The 22,606-nt window shown below is 40.0% G+C and overlaps 3 protein-coding genes across 5 annotated transcripts; all 3 read right to left on the reverse strand.

Moving 5' to 3' along the window:
- Window positions 1-256: 256 nt before the first annotated feature.
- LOC142965149 (uncharacterized) lies at window positions 257-5,123 on the reverse strand. The gene is made up of 5 exons (XM_076105928.1): window positions 2,414-5,123; window positions 1,696-2,303; window positions 1,134-1,486; window positions 751-838; window positions 257-669 (listed from the first exon to the last, which is right to left on the reverse strand). Exons 3-5 carry the CDS (start codon window positions 1,355-1,357, stop codon window positions 514-516), a joined length of 468 nt encoding a protein of 155 aa, XP_075962043.1. The 5' UTR covers window positions 1,358-1,486; window positions 1,696-2,303; window positions 2,414-5,123; the 3' UTR covers window positions 257-513.
- A 137-nt stretch (window positions 5,124-5,260) lies between these two features.
- On the reverse strand, window positions 5,261-15,080 carry clk2a (CDC-like kinase 2a). Of its 2 annotated transcripts, XM_076105923.1 has the most exons (13): window positions 14,922-15,080; window positions 13,702-13,907; window positions 13,258-13,528; window positions 12,011-12,101; window positions 11,078-11,144; window positions 10,442-10,558; window positions 10,049-10,215; window positions 9,618-9,712; window positions 9,306-9,435; window positions 7,409-7,491; window positions 7,171-7,250; window positions 6,970-7,060; window positions 5,261-6,782 (listed from the first exon to the last, which is right to left on the reverse strand). In XM_076105923.1, the coding sequence occupies exons 2-13, from the start codon at window positions 13,905-13,907 to the stop codon at window positions 6,594-6,596; spliced, it is 1,587 nt and encodes a 528-aa protein (XP_075962038.1). In that variant the 5' UTR covers window positions 14,922-15,080; the 3' UTR covers window positions 5,261-6,593. The 2 variants fall into 2 exon arrangements, with proteins under 2 accessions (XP_075962038.1, XP_075962039.1); XM_076105924.1 differs by lacking the exons at window positions 13,258-13,528; window positions 13,702-13,907; window positions 14,922-15,080 and having other exon boundaries at window positions 11,988-13,226.
- A 543-nt stretch (window positions 15,081-15,623) lies between these two features.
- Window positions 15,624-22,601, reverse strand: LOC142965509 (uncharacterized). Of its 2 annotated transcripts, none has more exons than XM_076106479.1 (10): window positions 21,467-22,601; window positions 20,344-20,518; window positions 19,617-19,720; window positions 19,027-19,518; window positions 18,746-18,862; window positions 17,119-17,323; window positions 16,901-16,974; window positions 16,336-16,526; window positions 16,090-16,211; window positions 15,624-16,001 (listed from the first exon to the last, which is right to left on the reverse strand). In XM_076106479.1, exons 2-9 carry the CDS (start codon window positions 20,511-20,513, stop codon window positions 16,092-16,094), a joined length of 1,473 nt encoding a protein of 490 aa, XP_075962594.1. In that variant the 5' UTR covers window positions 20,514-20,518; window positions 21,467-22,601; the 3' UTR covers window positions 15,624-16,001; window positions 16,090-16,091. The 2 variants fall into 2 exon arrangements, with proteins under 2 accessions (XP_075962594.1, XP_075962593.1); XM_076106478.1 differs by having other exon boundaries at window positions 18,746-18,907.
- Between the last annotated feature and the right edge of the window lie 5 nt (window positions 22,602-22,606).

Raw genomic sequence — 22,606 nt, forward strand, 5'->3', positions numbered from 1 at the left:
CCTGCAGTTCACAGAAATATAAGTCCAACAGTATAAATGCAGGTTTTGCATTCTGTGTCTTAGTTCTGCATGTCTTGAATGTATTCATTTAAATACTGTCAATGAAAACATCCGACTGGTGTTTGTTGCACAGAGCTTCCTATTTATGTTGAATAAAATCCAATTACCTGTTAAGTTTCTGCTTTGGATTTCAAATAACACATAATGAAAGCAGCTCAGTGAGAACACTGGATCAATAAAACTCAAGGCCAACATGTCCCATTTGCTTAATTTTATGTATTAATTTTTACAAAGACTAATACAGAGTGCAACGCAAAACAACCAAGGGATCAAGAACAAAAAGCAATATTGTCTACTAAAAAAAAAGAAATGAAGACGGGTAGACAAATCCCCTTTGTCTTGGGTTACAGGTTTATTTTCAACTCAAAACACCTTCCCTCCATGAGCCCTTTGTCCTTCAAATCTCTTGAGCATTCGGATCATTTGAACAGTCTGATTGTCCTTAAATGTTCCTCACATAACATTGCACTGATCTCCACTAACGGCAGGCATCGAGGCAGCGGGAGACCCGCTGCCGTTTCCCAGCAGTCCATCCAGACTGAGGCCTTGGAAGGCTCCGAAGAAGGACTCGTCCTTCACTGGGGCTGGTTTTCTGGCAGTGGTGGTCTGCTGCACGTGGAAGAGAAGGTAATGAATGTAAAGATTTTATATACTGACAACCAAATGTCTTTGATGTTATTGTTCCCTTACCCTTGGGAGGCAGTGGTGGCTCCTGAAGTGAGTTTTTCTAACTGTCCTCTCTGCGTTCTTCTTGGCCAGTATGGCTTGCTGACGTTTCCTTTGGCAAACGGCACAGAGCAACGTTAAGAACAGCACATGGGCAAGCAGCTTATTCATGTGAGTTACAGCCTTATCCTCATTAATCCAAATGTGTCCTTGCCAAGAGTCTCAGCTGGATAACAAGACAGTAACTGAATTTCTTAATGAGTTGTCAGACTGTCAGAAAAGTATTAAAACCCATTCTTTAACAATTAGCACAAAAATGGATAAATCACTGGATGACAAAATATCAGTTTGAGACTAGAATGCCTGTTTCAAAGCGAATGACTATGAATATACTTGTTACCCTATACCTTTCTCTCTTCAGGTCATCCTGGTACAGTTTCAGCCAGGAGTCGGGGACTTTCTGGTTGCTGCAGGGAAGGCTTCTCCTCCTACTGACGCTCTTCCTGCGGGTGAAGCTGAGCCTGCGGACAGACTGGCTACCCTTGGCCGCTCTCTTGGTGGAGGTGCGCTTCCCTGACACACAGCTGGTGAACTGCTTCAGAGGGGCACCCAGCGCCATTAGGGAATCCATTTCAAGAGTTGTCCCGTGCGGATGTTGTTTGTGTGGAGTAGCAGGTGGGGTTTCCCAGGCTTTGTGACAGCTCACGGGATTATACGCTGATGCCTTGACTCTTTCAAAGTCCAGGAATGAGGTTTTTATCTGCAACACAGAATCACAATATTTTCTCATGTTTCCTTCATTTCTTCTTTTACATGTCGAAGTAAAAGTACCCGAACGTCATATACCTCAATTTACAGTTAGCACCTTAAATCAACTTATAGTCTTCTACAAATCCGTCTTGTTTCTGTGCAAAAGTGCAAATGAACACAATTCACTGTACATGCCTATAATAAAACCATGGGACTCACCTGCAAGTGGTATCTCCTGTAGACACAATCAGCTGATAGTATCCATTCGTTGCATTGCTTCCAGTACTTCAGTACATGTAGGCTATACACCGCTGTCACCGACTGGTCTTATGGGGATTTGACTGATGACTCCCTGAAACAAACAAGATTAGCTGAAGACTTAGGAGTTTATCTCATTAACGGCTGTGCAGGAAAACAGCCACTTTGTTTAAATTAGACCATTGAAATAGCTCTCATAAACTTGTGTTTACAGTTGCAGGTTTGACTTCAAATAGGCTGGCTGGTCTTAGTTCAAAAGTCACATTCTCAACTTCAGGAAAGTCAAAATTTATAGTACAGTATTAAAAAAAGGTTAAAGTTCAAACAAGTGCACTCCTTGGCGGGGAACACTAAAGCTGAACAGAAAAAGCCATAGTATCATTTGCCATAAAAAGTCATAGTATAGTATGTCTAAATAAGTTATAAAAAGTCACAGTATAACAGAAAAAAATTGCATAGCATGTCAAAAAGTCATTAAAGTTATAGTATACAAATTGAATAAAAAATTTGTAATAATATAGTATTTTCCACATGCTGTACTATGACTTTTTCGACATGCTATACTATGACTTTTTCCACATGCTATACTATGACTTTGTATGTTTCAACATGCTATACTATGACTTTTTTCCACATGCTATACTATGACTTTGTATGTTTCAACATGCTATACTATGACTTTTTTCCACATGCTATACTATGACTTTGTATGTTTCAACATGCTATACTATGACTTTTTTCCACATGCTATACTATGACTTTTTCAACATGCTATACTATGACTTTGTATGTTTCCACATGCTATACTATGACTTTTTTCCACATGCTATACTATGACTTTTTCCACATGCTATACTATGACTTTTTCCACATGCTATACTATGACTTTTTCCACATGCTATACTATGACTTTTTCCACATGCTATACTATGACTTTTTCCACATGCTATACTATGACTTTGTATGTTTCAACATGCTATACTATGACTTTTTCCACATGCTATACTATGACTTTTTTCCACATGCTGTACTATGACTTTGTATGTTTCAACATGCTATACTATGACTTTTTCCACATGCTATACTATGACTTTTTCAACATGCTATACTATGACTTTTTCAACATGCTATACTATGACTTTTTCAACATGCTATACTATGACTTTTTCAACATGCTATACTATGAATTTTTCCACACGCTATACTATGACTTTTTTCCACATGCTATACTATGACTTATTCCACATGCTATAGCCTACTATGACTTTTTCCACATGCTATACTATGACTTTTTCCACATGCTATACTATGACTTATTCGACATGCTATAGTATGACTTTTCGACATGCTGTATAGTATGTTGAAAAAAGTTTAGTTTTTTTCAATTCATAGTTTATATGTTGGAAAAAGTAATAGTATAGTATATCAAAACAATTATAGTAATGCAAGTCGAAAAGCAAAAAATAAAAAAGTCAAAGTATGTGGAAAGAAGTCATAGTACAGAATGTAGATGAACGTTTAAAAAAAAGTCGTAGTATAGAATGTCGGAAAGTCTTTTTTTAAATTCTTGGTATCGTACTATATGTCATAGTACTATATGTCGAAAAAAGTTAAAAAAACAAGTCATAGTACATAGTTTGTCGGAAAATAATCAGAGTATAGTGTTGTAGTAGTGTACGTAAAAAGGCATATACTATATCAAAGTATAGTATATCCAAAAAAAGACAAAAAGTCATAGTATATGTCAAAATATTTCATAGTATAGTTAGTCGGAAATGTCATATTAAAGTAAAAGTCATAGTATAGTACATTGAAAAATGTCATAAAAATGAAATAGTATACTACGTCGAAAAAAGTAATTCAAAATTCACAGTATAGTATGTCGAAGAAAAGTAATAGAAGAGTGAATTCTTTAAGTAATAGTACAGTATGTTAAAAAAAGTCCTTAAAAAGTCATAATATAGTATTTCGAAACATTTCTAAAAAATGTGTAGTGTATGTCGAAATACAGTCACAGTATAGTATGTCGAAAATGTCATGCAAATGCAGTATGTCATGACAGGACAAACAGGTCACTGTATTATGTCATTTAAAAAGTCATAGTATGTCATGTTGACAAAAGACATTAAAACTCAGTATAGTGTCACAGAAAGTCATAAAAGTTAAAGTTTAGTCTGCCAATGAAGTCATAGTATAGTATGTCAAATTAGTCAGTATGTCATAAAAAGACAGTATATAGTATGTCAAACATTTCTTTAGTGCGTCATCTTGATAGTATAGTGGGCCATCAAAAGTCAACCAGTCAAACTGCAGTTTACATCCATGTCTATCCAAAAAAGTCATTATTGTATCCTGTTAGACATTAGCGAAGAGTTGTAATTAGCACATTCATTATTTAGTTATAGCCAAAAACTTGCTCTGTGAAGTTCATCTTTGAGGCCAAGTGGATGTTTAATATTTGAAGAAACTTCCTTCAGGCGTTCCTGAGATATCACATTCACAAAATGGGATGTTATTACCGACAACCTGAAAACAGAATGACTCCAGCCAGCATGGTGTTATAAAGAAGTTATAATATAGTTTAGCATAGAAAAGTATTTTTAAAAAAATCATAGTATAGTATGTCATAAAAATGTGTAGTATAGTATGTTGTAAGAAAATGCAATAAAATAAGTCTGACCCAGACCACTAACCTCAAGGGGCCCTAAGGTTCCCAGCATTACTGTGCCAATTTAAGTACACCTTTGACCCAGTGGTGGGGGCCCTATAAAAAAATGTTCAGTCTCAAGTCCTGTCCTTTGACAATATCTGTTCTTAATGCCCTACAGCCGCAGATAATAATTAGGACTGTAGAGCCTAGAATAATCCATTCATTCACAGGACAGTGGAGGGAGAAAGAATGGGGACAGTGACTGAGGCGAATAGAGAAACGGTGCTTCACCGACAAATGGGACGAGCTTACGCAACGAGGCATCGATACACCTGCTGCAGCAGATTTTCTGGGTTTTACACTCCTGTAATGACAGGGCGACAGCTTAACTTAAGTTTTGGAAAGAGGCGAGAGAGAGATCAGTAAGCTCCCAACAGTAATTGACTAACAAGAAATGAAGTATAAGAGGAAGCATACAATACCTGTACATGTGACCACCAGGGGGACTTGCCAACAAAATCAAAAGTAGTTTCACTAATAAAAAAACAATATTTTAAGACCCGTCAATAAGAGGGGAAAGAAATATGGCAATAAATACCTTAACCTAACTGTATACTGGTCTGCATGTCTGAGCTGCTTCCAAGAAAGACAATGTAGTGAAAAATAATGTTTTTCTCAATACTACTTAAGTAATGTTCATTTTCTTCAAGCAATATATTGATCTGTATTGATTTTAAAGATCAATTAATGAGTTTACTTTGACTAGAACAATGTAGACACCACCTTCACTTGCACATTTCAGACACACCTGACTTTTGAACATCCTCCAGCAGTGGTGTTAGTCAGAGAGCTCAGAGACGGACTCAGACACAGTGATGGTATGTAAAGACAGAGCGCCTCCCTTTAGCTACCAGAGGCCTAAACCGATACTCAGAGCACCATAAAGCCTTTGGTCAGGAGGACTTAACTTTAATTCTACACAATCGTACATATATACATTTTTATACGCTTTAATTTCATACAAAAAAAAAACAAGTCATGTACAGGTGGGGGTTGGGCAATATGACCTATTATAAATCAAATAAATACCGGCAACAGGACTTGTGTGTGGCTCATTGGCTGCAACCAGGAGCTGTGTGCTTAACCTAAATAAGAGACTTCAGGCCCGACCAAATCACACACGGAAAAGGCAGTTTATGTTTCGTGTGTTTAAAAGTATGCGAGAACATTCCCATGACTAATGCTGAACTATTCACTGAGCAAAACATGAACGTCTCACTCACACCATCCCACCCCTACACACACACACACACACAAAGCATTGCATATCATAAGAAACATATAACTATCAATAAGACAATAGGCCTGTGTGTGTGTGTGTGTGTGCGGGGTGTCCGTCAACATCATCTCATCGGCGAATAACAACAGACCCATCGACCCAAGATTAAGAGTCTCCATATAAGGGATAATCCTTTCAGAAAAATAAACAGAAACATGAACAATGATATGCAAAGCAAGTGTTCACTTAACAAAAAAACGTAAACAAAAACCCGAGACATTCGTCTCTGCTGGGGATACTTGCAATTTCCAAGGAAATATGACATTCAATTTGAATCTGATGTTAGCATAATAGAATATCTTGCATGTCTCCATGTTTAGAATAATGCGAGTGAGGACTTGCGCTGCATACAGCTCTCTCTCTCCTTTTTACCCTTTCCTTTGACTTCAGAATAGGAAGACATTTCTTCTCCGAAAGTGAGTTTTGGTGTAACCGGTTTTGTAGTGCTTATTTCCTTATAAATGTGGATTCTTTTCTTTACATGCTGATGAAAACAATAGCCGGACGGACGGAAGGGAGAAAGGTAGTTCGGAAGTCAAAAGGAAGACAGGCGCTGCATAGAGGGCTACTTTGGGTACAAACAATCTTCCATATAATTGTCCTCTATTCAGGCTGTGACGGCTATAAAAGATTTATTCTTTTCAACTCTCCTGCAGTCTTTTGTGGGTTATTTTGGTCTCTCTGCTGCAAAAAAAAACATGCCTCTTGTGGCTGCAGAGGTGGACATCAGAGGAGCGAGAAGTTAAGGTGTCCATGCTTTAATGACATACGACAGAAAACACCAGAAGCTCCGTATAATTTAATAGTTCACCCGCTCCATATAGAAAAGACTTGATCTCTCCTGTCATTCAGTCTTTGGAGGCTCATGGGTCACCGGCTGATGTCCCGGTTGCCCTCCCAGTTTTTGCCGCTTCCTGCCTCGCTAATCGCTCCGTTCTCAAAGAAAGGGTGTTTGAGCGAGTCGGCCAGCGCCAGCCTCTTGGAGGGCTCGTACTCCAACATGCTTTCAATGAGGTCGAACAGCTGGTGGTGCTCCTCCACCTCCGACAGCAAGTACCGCTGATGGCGGGAAGAAGGAAGGGTAACAAGAAACAGAGTAAGAGGAACACTGAGAAACACTCATGAGAAGAACTGCAGCACAAAATTTAAAAAAAGATTTTGTTCATACAGTACAAAGCACCATTTTCATGTTTCAGTCCTGCCAAACATATTTCATCCTTTTCCCCTCCACATCCATCCCTCTTACCCGTAAGGGTTTGCAGTTCTCTCTGACGTATTTCCCTGCTGAGGAGCTCTCGTCCCAGTCCAGACGGCCACGATAGAAATACTTCTGCTTTCTGAGAAGGTTCAGAGTTCAGTGAGCATGTTGTTTTGTATTTAAAGAAAGTTGTATTAATGTGCGTTACAGGCACTTTTATTACTTTGCTGAGTTTGTATGTTCCCTCACCTCGTCTTACGAATCATCCTAGAGGGCACCGGTCCCAGGATTCTCTCCATCATGGCCAAATGCTCCCTGTTGTCATGAGTCTGAAGGAAATATGAGTTACACAACCATTATTCAAGCAGACAGAGATGTAAAGACTGATTCAGAAGATAATCAGGGTTTAACTGCAGCTGGTTCTGCTGCTACACATAGTTTCAAAGACACAGTCAGACTCTTCGCTGCATGCAGGGTGCAATTGTACCTGAAACAAGGTGAAGCCCAGGTAGTACTCAAACAGGATACAGCCAATGCTCCACACGTCACAGGGATGGCTCCAACCCAGCTCTGAGGGACGACCACACGCATTGAATGAATGAAAACACCAACAGCTAGAATAACCACCTCGTGGACGTTTGCCTCCGCCAACCAGTCAAGTCGCAGTTTACATCCATGTCTGTCCAAAACGTCATCACTTCATCGTTTTATCCGATTGAACATTTGTTGCTGTCCCGAAATGAACGTTTTTCTATATATCATCACAAGTTAAAATCATACATCAATCATCATCATCGTAAGTCAGTCAGTACGTAGTAACATGATTTTGCTGTTGCAGAGTTTTGACTCCTCATAGTTAAAGCAACGTTGTGGTCACTTCACTCACTGTAACGGTAAACATCGGCTGCTGACTGGGCAGCTTGTGTTAACTGTAATGTTAGAGTTACAATCAAACAGTCTAAGATTAGCTTAACTGGTGACGTTACCATCAACACTAGCAAGCTTGTCACATTGACTTGAGTTGACTTAGGTGTGTTTGTGTGTGTTTATGTTGTCACGGTTTAATAAGAACTGTGTGCTACACAAAATATAACTTTCATTGTCATTCATTAACTTTTCAACTCTTATTTTGAAATGTGAATTTCAACCCAACAATGTGTTTTATTCTCCCCGATCCTATCGTTTTGGCCCCCGGGACCACAGGACGTCCTTAAGCTCGAGGCCTACGAATACATCATGCCTCTGGATACGGCTGTCGCCGGCTTAAAGGCATGAAAATGTGTCATATGTGGAGGCTACTCCGGACTGGAGTCGACGCTTGCCAACATCACAAAGAATTGTTCAAGTGACTCAGCCTTTAGGCTACATAAGGCAATCCTGTTTATTGCATGAATACCATGAATGTGCTTCCAAGAAAAGATTGGAACCTAGAGGGCATTAATTCATAGAGGGACAATAAACTTCAGTCTTTCCCCTAACATTGCCAGACAGAAAGAAATGAAATATGTTAATGACCTACTTTATGTGCACTCGTTTTATTTTCAGCTCATTGTGAGTCTTTACTGTCACGCTAGTTTCTCTCCTTTCCTCCCTCTGTGTCTCACTGAGGGCGCAGCTTTGTGCACAAAGTGAGTGAGAGCGACAGCATTCAAACGATTAGCACTCCCTTAACTTGTTGCCCTCGCTTACAATACTAGCTGGTCTTTTTCAATTAAGGTACGCTTAAAAAAAAAAAAAAAAAAAAAACTTGCATGCAGGCTAAAATTCAACCGTGGTGTTCCGTCGACTTAAAAACAAGTAAGAGGAGAAGAGCTATGAGTAAGGACAGGTCTGCTAGCCAGTAGGCTAATTTAAGCAGAGTAAAATGCCATCGTGGTGATTAGCGTTCAGGGCGGCTCACATTTCCCATCATGCCTGCCTAATGCCGGTTGGTTAGGTTTGCCGTTTTCTGTTCCAAAGAGTAAACATTACTTCTCTTGGTATTTGTAATCTGTATCTGCTTTTAGCAGGCAGCCTGTCGCTGTATTGTGAGCGGTAGTGCACTCTGCTGGAGAAACCATGGGATATCATTTCTGAATTTCTCAAGCAGCACTTTCTGTATTAGATTCTTTAAATCGGCAGACCGAATGCGAATATATGATGGATGCAAAGAGGAGGCATCAACTCAGCAGAGAAATACTGAACTGTGCTTGGATCAACTTGTAGAACGTTTCCAGAAGAACTTGCAGGTAAATCTTTGGCAAAGTAGGAACGACGACCGACTTGTGCCGACTGAAACAAACAGCCTGAGACTGTTTTAATTGGAACCGAGATAATCATAAAATCCATTCTGAGAAGTGGTGTTTACAACCGTTTCCTGGCCCAGAGCCTGTGGACATCCTCACCTAGAATGACCTCGGGGGCCCGGTAATGCCGCGTGGACACAATGGTGCTGTGGTGCTCATGGTCAAAAGTAGCACTGCCAAAGTCCACCACACGTACTGCCGTGCTCTTAACCGTCCGCTCCTCTCGCTTCTGCAAGAAAGAAGACAGTGTTTCTCAGAACAGTTGTTTTGATGGACTTTCCTACAAAGTATTATGTAAATAGTGTCTGTAAGTAGTGCCGTTTATGGAAGTTTTATTAAACTGCTGGCCACTAAAGTCAATACACAATGAATGTCTTTCACCTTTGTCCTTTGTTATCTATTGCTGCTTACCTTCTCGACATTTAAGGTCATTATAAATTCTGAGTTGACAAACAGGATGTTCTCCGGCTTTAAGTCTGTGTGTGTCAGCTTATTGTCATGGAGAACTAAAGAGAAGAGACATGAGTAAAGAGGTTAATCATCCAGTGTGCTGATCTTAATTTATTTCAGATTACAATAGACGATGTATAATGATGATAATAATAATATAGATATGGTGTAATAAATAAAAAGGGCATGAGGAAAAAGATCTGGAATAGATTGTTGTTTGTTGCAAAACTAAACTTATAAAACACAGAAGTTCAAGTCATGAGAGTCTCTTTGTCTACACTGAACATGCTAAATTGGTTGCTTTTAAATACAGTACATTTGTTGCATTCTTAATTCCCAAATCAGAAAAGTTTCCTTTGTACTAAAACCAAATAAAAGGACATAAAACTTACACTTCACAGCAAGACAGATTTGGTAGGCCATGTGTCTGACCTGACCAATTGAATAGGGCAGGTAGTTGGTTTCCTTTAGAAAGTCGAAGGTGCTGAGAGCTAGCAGCTCGAAGGAGATGCACATGTGACCGTGGTAGTCAAACCAGTCATACATCTGTACACACAGGCTGCAAAGATAAACAAGATACAGGAAGTGGTACAGTGAGGTAGCGGGTCATTCAACTAAATCAAATATTCTTCTTGGCTGATGAAAGCTGCCAGCAAACAATGAGGCTTTTATTGAACAGCAAAACTGGAATGGGGATACCTAATGTGAGCACAGGTAAATTCTATGGCTTGTCGCCAAGTTCTAATAATGAAAGTGGTCTTGGTTATACTCAAGTCAGAACTCACAATTTGTTATCAGGGTCCTTTTCATTGATCTTCTCGAGGACATTTATCTCCAGGCGAGCTGCTTCCTTGTACTTCTCCACATTTTTGATAATTTTCAGAGCAACAGAGGCTCCTCCCCTGTGAAACATATGAATGAAGCCAAAAACAGGAAATGAAATTTAAAAACAAAAACAAAAAAAAAAACTTAACAGTGAGCCACTGAGTCCCAGAAAAGGGCCTAACTGAATTTCAGACACAAAAGCGGTATGATTTCACTTTACAGTAAACACATAACACTTAATAATATGACCGTGACCACAAAGTCTCTGATATCCTTTATAGTTTCAGTATATGATGGAAATATGAGAACTCCCTGCTTGCAAAAAGCATCTTGATAATGAGGATAACTCAGTTGGTGACCAGGCATGAACAAATAATCTGCAAGTGTCACTTTCTTAAGGCCCTGACCATGAAAATTAAATTGAACTTGCTTGATGTAGCCATTTGTTAAATTAAAACAACCACTGTAAAGATGGAAAATAATGGTTAAATATTCTTTTCACGATCTAATTAGGCTGATTTTTTTTTTCTCGCAAGGCATGAGACAGAGACACAGAGCAGGTGACAGCTTTTCAACTGATGTCAACTGACACATACCTGCGATGGTCTATGCACTGCATCACCCTCCCAAAGGTGCCTTCGCCCAAAGTGTTGACAATCTCATCTGCAACACACCATAGAGAGAAAAGGAAGAGAAGGAGGGCGGGGAAAAGAAAGAACGAAAGCATTAGACATGTGGCCTCAAGCAGGAATACATAATGCAAAAGTGTAGACAGGCGTATCAATCCTAGCGCCCATCCCTTCCTCAAATGGCCGCCTATTCAATCGGGCAGGCTTGAGACAATGTGAGGTAATCTATGATAATTAAATGCATTGCACTATGATACATGTGAAGAAAATAAGGGGGCGTATGTAAAGCGCTCCATTCCGTTCATGACCAATTTGCAGTCATCGAAAAATAAGATGTGGCCGTTTTTTCCCCAAAAGGACACGGTGGTGTTGAGTAAAACAGGAAACATGATTAGTCGCATGATACTGAAAATGACAAACGGGTTACATTCACTGTCTAAATGTGCGCTGGTTGTACTAGGAAGATATTAAAAGTGATGTGCATGTTAGATTTCTACTAAAAATAAAAAATAAAAATCCCTGGAACCCTCACAGTGGAAAATAGCTATCTTAAGTTACAGATATAGAACTGTAACCGAGTTTTAATCTGCAACGCAACAGAGACAATGCCTGCAAATGGGAATCTATGTTTAGGAAAGTCAAGTAACCTGTGAAACACAGAAAATGCTCCACAGCTTAAAATCCTAGAACAAAACGGAGAAGGCATCTAGTCCCTCTCAAAATCTTCAACATTCTTGCAATCCACCCTGCTATTTCAGCTAGAGCGAAGAGCATTCTAGCAAGGCATCATCATCATCATCATCATCATCATCATCATCAGGCACTCCCATGTCATGTAAATGCTCTATGCTTTAATACTCATATGGAGAATGGTTACGATAGAGTAGTGGCAGTGAGTACATCTCTCTTGCAGGACGTCCCCACTCCGACAGATCAGGTGCCCTTCCTCGTCGTCCCTCACACTCAGTGCCCGCGTCCGGCTGTCGCTCCGCTGTTTTCACACCCAAACCGCCATCAGCAGGTCACGACACGACCGGAGGGAACAGGGGGGGTTTTCAGGGGCAGCCGCAGCAATGGCGTCAGGTGGACGAGGAGGGAAGAGGAGGGTGGTGTTGGTGGTAGTAGTAGTAGTAGTAGGTGGGTTTGGTGGTCATGGGGCGATTCACGCATGACACCACGTGAAGGAAATATATAACGATAGGGATATAGTGCAAGGGAACAAGTCAAAGATTACATGTTGTCCTCTGCTCCTCTCCTCCCTCTATCTTAAACCACAGCTGCTTACAAACAAGGAAGCAACTGGCATATCCATTCATCAACGCAAAAACCAATAAAAACAGTAACAGAACTAATGCAAACTTATGAGGTTGACTTTTCAGAGCAAACAAGATGGAAAATAAAATGAGGAGGACCATATGTAATCAAGCAGGTACTGTTTAAAGATAACCCCCAGCATGTATACTAAATCAAATTCAACCCCTTGCTCACTTAAATTTATATTACTTCAAACACATGTGTGGTCAAATACAACCCACACAAAAAATACAAAGACATTTCAAATGTCAGTGAGTTCTAACAAAAGTCTGCATTCTATTTCAACCTAAATGTTGCAGTGTTTGGTAGAACATTTTCACTTTTTTTCAGCCTATCTGCACTAACGTTCACAAGTGGCCAGCCAACTGTTACCACGGGCATTTAGGCCTTTTACAAAAGAAGTGACGACATACACTATTAAATCTTATGAAAGGTAGGGCCACTGACAGGAATGAAGTGTGACCCGGTGTAACTAGGCTGTCAAACAAAAAGTTAGGAAAGATGTGATGAGCATGTATCTGAAGAGCATCAAGAATTAGCACTTGATCGTTAATGAACTACTGAAAAAGTATCTGCATAAAAATGAAAATGCTCTGCCAAAAAGAAATGCCTATTTAAGCAAAAACCCGCCTAAACAAAAAAAAATTAAACAAAACCCCTCTGAAAGGATGAAAACAAATCATAAAGATTTTACTACTTACCAATTCCTGGGGCTGTGGGGAAGAAATGGTTAGAGAAAAACAGAGACAGAAAGAGCTGATTGGAAGAGACAGAGATGGAAGGAAAGAGGATGAGGAGAGTTAAAACACAATCTCGGGACTGGCTGTACTCACCGAGGAGGATGGGCTATAGGACCTGGTTCTACGCCGCCTTCGTTTGTGCTTACGCCTGCTGCCTTTCCGCCGGTACGACTCCCTCTCGCGGCCACGTCGGTAGTCGTACATGTTTGGGGAGAAGTCGCGTGGATAGTAACTTTCAGCAGCTCCGTGCGGCTCCCTTTCTCTGTCGCGGTCTTGATCTCGGTTCTGATCCAAGCGCCGGTATCCCTCGCAGTATCTTCGGTCAAATGGCCGTTGCTCCGTTGAGCGATTGTCATAGCTACGACTGGATCATTGGACAGAGGCGTACATTGTAAGAATGACTACCAACCAAACCCCCCCCCCCCCCCCAAAAAAAGATCTGCAGTTTGTACTTGTGGTAGGAAATAATTATCATGGTAAGTAAAATTATAGTGTAACAGTTAAACTAAATATGTCTCACGATACACATAAACATACCTCCTTGAGTGTACAAAGCTTCCTTCCTGTCTGTGTCCCTGTCCCCGTCCCCTTCTGTCTCGGTCTCGGTCTCTGTCTCGCTCACTGCTGGAGGAGTAAGACGGTGATCTTCTGTGCCGGTGTCTTCGTCCTCTGTCTCTGTAGCGGTCTTGGTAGCTGCTTCGACTGTCTCTGTCCGAAGACGAGTACCGTCTCGTGTGAGGCATCTGGGTGATTATTAGGAGAAGCAAAACATTGTTGAGTATTCAAAAATTGTTCATAAAATGCTTGTTAAATTAAAAACTACAGGGAACAATTGAAGACCCCTTTTAATATTTACGCCTGTTCACATTTTACTTCCTGCCAAATATTGACATCAGTGGGACAGCTGTCCACTGCCAGACACTAAGTGATGTGTGGTAGTCAGTAGGTGGGCAATAGTAGGAAACAAAAAAGAACAAATTTCATTAAAAGTTATCTGAATAACCAGCCTGAAACACACCTTTTCATTTGTATGAGAAGTCGTACTACATTGTTCATTAAAGCTAAAATCAAATGGCTCTTTAAAATCAGATCAAATAAGCTGATTAACGACAATAGCTTGCTCAACAAATTTGGTTTAATAAACCTGGTTGTGTCGGAGACCAAACGTTACATTTGCGTTATAAGCTGATCACAGAAACACTCGTTTAACACCAACTCTTACGAGCATACAGATGAAGCATGCAGTCTACAAAACTATGCAAGAACAGCTGCAGCAAGACAGACAACTTTTAGGCCTCAAAGTATGTGAACAGAGAAGAGGGATCAACTGCAGGGATGCATTTTTTTTTTAAACCCTGTTGATCATATTTAGCAAACTGTTAAAAAACCCACCACAGGTTAGCGTACATACAGCGGTGACGCTAAGACGATGCGTTATTGACACTGCCGTTGACGCTGTTAATGTCTGTTAACACCGAGACATGACGTACAGTCAATAAACATGTCCCGTTTTCCAACACCAGCACATTAACAGACACAATTGCTTTAAACTCGAACCAGCTAACGGACCAACAGGCGACTCACTGTCTGTTAGCATGCTCTGCTAACATAAGCTAACGTAAATACTTTGACCGCCATCTTAGCTTAGCTACGTTCATCAGCTAGCACAACAGACACTTTCGCTAGCTGTCGTACTAACCGTATGGTCGGAATGCGGCTTACGTAACGGCACAAAACTGCTCGTAACTGTACTTTACCGTTTTAGCAGCGAGGCCTGTGCGTTTGTCCCACAAGAAATCCGTGATGGCGATCCAGTTTTCTCTTTTATCTTCTCGCTAGCTCGATGTTCAAAGCTCTGTTGCTAGCAGCAGTTCTCTGTTGCCTTCGCTGTAGAGCTCGTTCTGGTTCAGACTGGTGGGAACGCCTCCGTCATTCACAACCACACGACCACATGACGAGTTAGTGCAATACTCTGAGCCTGCAGAAGACACAATTAATTCATGTTTTTAATAATCAAAATGGAAAGTTTGCAAAGTTTTGAGTAATGTGAAATGTGACTGATATATTTAGCCAGACTCTGTCATTAACGTTACTTGTATTCTATTGTATAATTTAGTCAGAATTTGAATTTTAACTTGCTTCCGTACAATTTGTTCTTAAATCAGAGTTGTTCATCAAATAAATTTGAATAGAAATATCATAAGTTTGACTAAGTCTATACTGTTAAGTTGGGCACATTAAATTATTTCATTATTTTTTACTTATCTCACAATTTTACTAACTTATAGTTGACTTATTCAATCATTTGGACTGTTTTTTTTATAATTTGCCATGATTTTGTTTTCATCATGTCCAACATTTCATCTAATTATTTCTTCCATGGTTTGCATTTTTATGCTCATGTAGCACACATCTGAAGTAGATGTTTTTGTTAGTTAAAAGATGCAATAAACTTTGGTGAAAATTAAACAATTCATTTTTATTTAAGACACAAACGCAACAATACAAATACACTTATAAAAAAACAATGCATTCTCTTTGCGCTGCTCAGGAACGGGCATTGACCGTGGCAGGTGGCAACGAGTCAGATGAGTAATAATACTAGCCCCTCTGGAGTTACAAAAACAGCCATATTGGCTAAGAGGAGACCTTCGATGTAAATACTAAAGCTAAAATAAAAATGCTCTCAACCGGGCTTGGCCAGAGGACAACTCAAGCTGTATTCTTGGTGAGCAACTTTCACTGAATGCATGGGACACCATCTTGGAACAGAGCATCCACTTCTCTTGAACACATTCACGGTCCCATCAGTGTGCCGACTGTGATGACTCTGAAGTCTACAAGACAGAGAAATATAGAAGCGGTAAATACGATTGTATGGAGTAACTTAAATAACAAAATGTATACTGTTAGAATTTAATTTACCATCAACTTGGAGATTTTTTCTTCTGGTCTTGGTCCTTTTTCAACTCCAAAGACCCCCTGGTATTAATCATGTGTTCCAAGCATGTGGACCCTCGGTAGATCATCAGCTTATGTTGATCTGTCTAAGATTGATGACACACACACACACTATTATGAGTCACGCAGTCTTAATAACTATAACAGGGAAAAATTCACCAAGAATCCAGTTGGAAAGAGTTTAAAGAATGATTTTCTTCGTATACTGACCGAAACAACGACCTGTATCAAGCTGCAGTCGACCATATGCACCTCACACTTCTGCATGACTCCATTAAGTTCTACATTAACTGTCTGTCCAACCCTGTACTGGGTCTTGGGCGGGTAAGGCCAGACCTTCATATACCCCTGGATGAAATTCTTGTGGAAGCCATCTGGAATATCGTCCCAAGGGTCCTGCACTGTCACAGGGAAAAGTCAAAAATGTCTGTCACTCTGCTTACTGGCGGTATAATAGTACTTACAGTGGACAACTGTTTGACAGGTGCAAGTATTTTGAGCTCTGATTCCATTCAGGGTCACCTGTCTAAAACCTGTCCATAGTTTATCATTTCGATCATAGCCGGGCTGTACAAGCCGTCTCATTGTCACACTGTCATGGCTTACTGGAACATTTGAATAGAACAGACACAAACTGATGTTCTAGACCAGAGTAGAGCAGAACAAACAGCTTTCAAACTTGACCAAATGTATGTAACTTTCAGATCAGACGATCTTGTGCCTGTAATAAATCTTCCAAACAGTCATTGTCTGTGAATAAAACACCCACACTTACATGGTCGGCTCACCAGGCGAAGTAAAGGTAAGCTAACATAGACCGGCTTGTGATCATCAATAAAGACCAGGAACCTGGAAAATAAAAACATGTTTCTTTTTCTTTTTACACCAAAACCTACTTGGACAAACGTAACTGCATTTTATCTAGGAGACTGTGACTTCATCCACATTTTAAACTGACTTTGTCTTAAACGGTTCTCCATTACACACACGAACCTCATGCAGTTTCTTCTGCCGGGGAGCTCTCCCAGGATACCGGGGCTATACCGGCACTCGTCTTCTGCTGGAAACTTGATCACCACACGAGCACCGACAAACAGCTGATCCACCTTTGGCATGTAGTCAAAGGCGATGTGGTGACCAGAGACTAGGCTCTTCCCCTTGTCCTTAAAATGGATCTTGTATTTCAACTTACCATCTTCTGCAAAAAAAAAAAAAAAACACTTCTAATAAGCAAAGCCCTTTTTAAAATAAGTCATATCTCTGCACCTGTATTTTGTGGTGGGTACATTTTATGAGCCAATTCCTCATCTTTGTTGTGTTACGGAAGCCCTCTGCAAAAGATAAGTGATGTTTTAAACTTGGCCGACACTTGAGAACTTTGTAATTCAGTTGATTAAAGGGCTGTGCATTACGGGCCTACAAACACATCCCAATAGAACAGCGTTTAGTTCAAGTTTTACATCTACGCTGGGAGTTTTAACTCATTTTATACAGGGTTGCCGTCTACAGTGTTCGTATGTTCTGAGGCAGATTGACTGGTTCGGGACAGGGGCAAAGGACGGCCAATTAATGATACTGTGTGGTGCAGCCATTGCCCCCACAGTCTATTTTTGGGGTGAACAAACAGCTCAGTGTAAATAGATGGCCAAAAACAAAGGGAAGCTAGAATTACAGCCTCGCAGTTGTATGCCTCCCCCAACCAATCACGTTGCAGTTTACATCCATGTCTGTCTAAAATGCCATCACGTCATCATTTTTATCCTATTTGTCATATGTGTGAAATTGCCATGATTAGCATTTGAGTTCTTTGAGTTATGGCCAAAAACATGTTTTGTGAGCTCACAGTGACCTTTTACCGGCAAATTCCAGGTGGACGTTTCTGCCAAATTTGCCCCGGTTTTTCCTGAGATATTGCATTCACAATAATGGACCGGAGGGACGGAAAACCAGAGGTTCGCAGATGCATAAAAATATGCGTTTTACAGATGTATTCGTACTAGTGTGGACTTGACCTCAGTCACAGGTTACACATGAAAGTACTTTCAAACAAAGATACCGTATTATACACATTTAATCCTATAAATGTAGTACAATCAGTTTGCTATGCTAGAATCCTTTTTACTCAACGAGCCAAAGTTGGGCATGCCGATATATTTAGCAATATTTTTAGTTAGGCTGCAGTTAGACTGCACAGTATAATGCACTCTCTTATGATGACTAGTGGTGTGTCGTATGACAGGCAGTGTGCAATTTGTTGGTTGGTGGCAGTCTGTGTATGAACAGTAGGTGTGCGCTATGTTTTTTTTATTTTCTAAACAGCAGATGCTGTACGTGTCCAAGACAAATGTACTTTGGTATCTTATCTTAGTTACATGTATGTTTAGATGTGCACGGAAACATGGAACTGGATAGCTAGCTAGTATGAACTATATTTAACCGATTCCACAGATGAACATTTGTTGTGTATACACAGGTGACTATTTCGACAAACCTGTTTTTTGCTAGCTGAGGCACAACTGCATAATACATCCCTTTATCGGACAACCTGTCACGTGGACAACGAATGTTGCATTGTATTCTGTATTGTGCAGAACAGATCTTTTTTTTCTTCTTTTCTTACCCTTTGTAACTTTGGCTAGGATTTTCCCCTGCTGCCAGCTCATGGCCCTCCTTCTGGCCAGAATACACATGTCCACTTTGAGCTCTCCTAGTGGCACTCTAGGAGGGGTCTTGGTAGCTTCGTCAGAGGTTTGGGAAAGAGCAGTTGTTATGTTCACGGGCCCTACTCCGGTCATTGAAAAATAAATACAATATGTTAATATCAACATTGATTAAAATAAGTTAAATAAATGTCTGTTGTTTCTAGAGTAGTAGGGGTGTTCATGTTTTTGTGACCATTACCGTTAGTGGTTGCTTGTGGTGTTGATGTTTTCGTTACGTTGCTCTTCACATTGCTATTAGCATTGCTATTAGCATTGCTGTTTGTACTGGCATGGGGTGTTGACGTTTTAGTTACGTTGCTTTTGGCTCTAGTATTTGTTTCAGCTTTGGGCGTTGCACGACTCTTAGCACGCTTTATATTCTTTTGATCTATTTTTATCCTCTTGTTGGGCACAGTCTTTTTACTTGAGTAACTAAAATCGGAATCACTTGATTCATCGTCTGGTTCCCACTGCATATCACAATCCGAATAGTTTGAGGATTCTTCTTCACTGTCGTGATTCTCAGGCGTCCGAGGATAAATAGATTGGATCTCATGTGTAGAAAGCCTGGTCAAGACCACAACTGGTTCTCTCTTTAGACTGATAGAGCTATTTTTGCCCTTCTCTCCATGGAGCTTTGGTAACAGAGAAGTTAGGCCATTAGTAGCTGGAGGGCTGGGAACAGCATTTCCTACAAAGGAAAAAGAAAGAACAGGTCAAACAAACAAAGTAGGATAAACCAGTTTGCAATAGCAAACACAGACGTACAAAGAGTAGGTGTTTTCTTACCGCAGCCTGTTGTATTATCGTCATCATCAGAATCAGTGTCTCTGTATTCCCACCCCAGCAAAGAGTATTGTTTCTTCACCATCGCTTCACATGCTGACACAGACCTGAAAGACACCAACGACAAAGACAACATGTACCAAGCGAAGAACATAGAGGAACCCTGTACTTCATACAGAAGGGACCAATAAGTAAATAAAAGAAATCAAGTTGACATTTTAAGACAAATATATTCTTCTTTAAAACACACATTTGATGACTTGGTTAGGCCTAGCTAGAATGGATAGATGAATTTGAAAGCAGGGTGTATTACAACAGTCTGGACTATTGGGTCTTTGATTATAAGAACACAGTTAAGTAATGTTAAGAAAACGGTTTGTGTCTTCTTCAGGATAGCCAGATTTGCTGCATTTATATTCCAGGGTGTAGTCGTTTCTCCTGTTTATCAGTCCCATGTTGACTCTTAAGAGTTTGAGGTGTTTTTCGTTTAGTTAGTGCTGCAATTGTCTGATCAGAAGTTCTTTCCTTTCAGTTTGCTATATCCAGCAATCTAAATCAGAACGACAGCAGACGACTCTACACTGAGAGCAAGCAACACACAGACAGTTGTGGTAACACACGAGAAGTCGTTATCCACAGGGATAACCACACAGGACACAATGGTTGATTATCGTCCAAAGGGCCGATACAAGAGGTGGAAACAAGAGCATAGAGTAGATCAAACACTCACTGGTAGAGCCTCTGGAGGTGGTCGGACTGTTTCTCCCTCCTGTCCAGCAGAGACTGCAGCAGGTTGCATTTCTCCTGCACACCTGAGGACATCAGGTTGTTCTTCTTCACCTTCTCTCTGATCCACATTTGGAGCTCCTCTGTGCTCATCTCAATCTCATCCCCCTCCATGATCACTGCAACACACAACGTGTGAAATCATGTGCCAATGGTACAGTGTACAGCAGGGGGGGTTGTCGTTCCTAAATTCTTCTTACAAAAGGACATTCTGTTGCTCATGATGCACGTTGCCAAACTAAACACTCAAATTTGAATAATAAATCTTCCGGTATTTGCCATGACAGTTAGGGCTCCGGGCACACCTGTAGAGTGACATCACCAGCTCACATGCCATTATCCACATGAGCAGCTTATGTTTCTGGACAAAGTTTAACACATTGCCACTTTTAAAAAGTATTTCTTCGTCATAATGCGTCGTAAGGTGGTTAATAGGGCGGTAGCCTTGAGAGGAACAGAAAACATTGATAAATATGGTCTGATGTTTTCTAAGATAAGCTCAAGGTAACCAGTTGTTAAAGATCAGCCCAACCCAAAATGTAACTTTAGATATATATGAATGCAAAAATATGTATATATTTCTAAAATGTCTTCTGTGATGCAAGTGCTCACTTAGAATCATATTAGCCACAGTTGATATGAGATGCAGCCTGAAAATCTCTAATGTCATGTTTGTGAATGTGTGACGACAGAGGGACCTATGGAAGCCCATTCCCGCCACTGTGAGAACAAATAAAGATCCTGTTATCTCGAAATTCCGACTCACTGTCTCATGTAGACATGGGGCAACAAAAACATCAGCCCATAACTTAAATCTAATTTCCACGGGCCTGTATTTCAGATGGCATTTATAATAAACAATTCAGGACATACTCTCAGCTATACTCTCAGCTATACTCTCAGCTATACTCTCAGCTATACTCTCAGCTATACTATCAGCTATACTATCAGTTTTAACGCACAGATGTCCACAGGAATAGTCTACGTTAACGTTACATGACTACGGTTAGACAGACTGCTGATGGGTTTTTCTTGTAAAAGTAAACAAAATGTTTACAAAACCATACCTGTGTAGCATGAACAGCGTTACATAGGTTTTGGAGAGCGGTGTCTTCCTCGTCTCGTGCTGCTGCAGCAGTCCGTTAGCTCACTGCTGCCCCCAGAGGAAAGACAAGGCTTTCGACATGGCTTTTTTTCTCACTTTATTCAAAATAAATCAAAACCAGGGATCAAAAGAACTGAAGTCAAATAATTTAAAAAAAGCAATCCCACAATGTAGAGAAAGGCGTACTCTACCACAGGTATAATTGCTGCATTGAAAATGTTGCTTGCGTAAAAATATAGAATGGCAACACTTAGCCAGTTTAAGTATCAAAAGTAAAAAGACTCAATATGCATATAACATTTTTATGCTATACTATTATAGTATTGGATCATTATAATAGATGCATCAATATATTGGTTGTTAGCTGGTTGAAGTTAATTAAATGCTTTATGTACTCTTGGGTAGTTCAATGTAAAACAACGCTCATCATATCAAAATCATATTTTAGAAATGTATGTTTTGTAAGTAAATCCTTAATCTGGAAACTATTAACTCTGAAATAAATGTTGGAGAGTAAAAGGTACAATATGTCCATCTTAAATATAGTGGAATAATAACTAATACCTCAAAATTGTAATTAAGAACAGTATTCTAGTAAATATACGTTACTTTCCACAACTTATCACACCTCTCTTAACACAGTGTCAGAACTGAACATTAAAAATGATCTTGTCTCACTCAGTTTACTGTCACTTCAACAGGTAAATATTTGTTATTGTTTATAAATATTAATTTGTTTAAGACAGTGGGCTTCAATAAATGTGTCCTCTCCGCTCCTGATATGTATTTGCTCATCTAATGTGTATGTAGTGCATCATTACAGCTCTTCTGTGAGGCCCAGGTGTTTTTTCATGAGGTAACCACAACTACACTGAGGCAATAGATTCATTCATAATCTCATTTTATGTGTTCCTGCATCAGTTCAGGTGTAATCATGTTCTACATTGTGCTCCCGCTTTCATGTCTGAGTGATGTTGGTGCACGAGGTGTGAATCATAAGCCTGATATGAAAATAAATCCAGATTAAAAGCATAAAGAATTTTCAGAAAAGTGAGTTCAGCAGTCTAATCAGAAAATTTGATATGGTCTATAAAAAAGTTGT

The sequence above is a fragment of the Anarhichas minor genome, unplaced genomic scaffold, assembly GCF_050575085.1.
Source record: "Anarhichas minor isolate MPS153535 unplaced genomic scaffold, ASM5057508v1 ptg000033l, whole genome shotgun sequence".
Taxonomy (NCBI): Eukaryota; Metazoa; Chordata; class Actinopteri; order Perciformes; family Anarhichadidae; genus Anarhichas; species Anarhichas minor.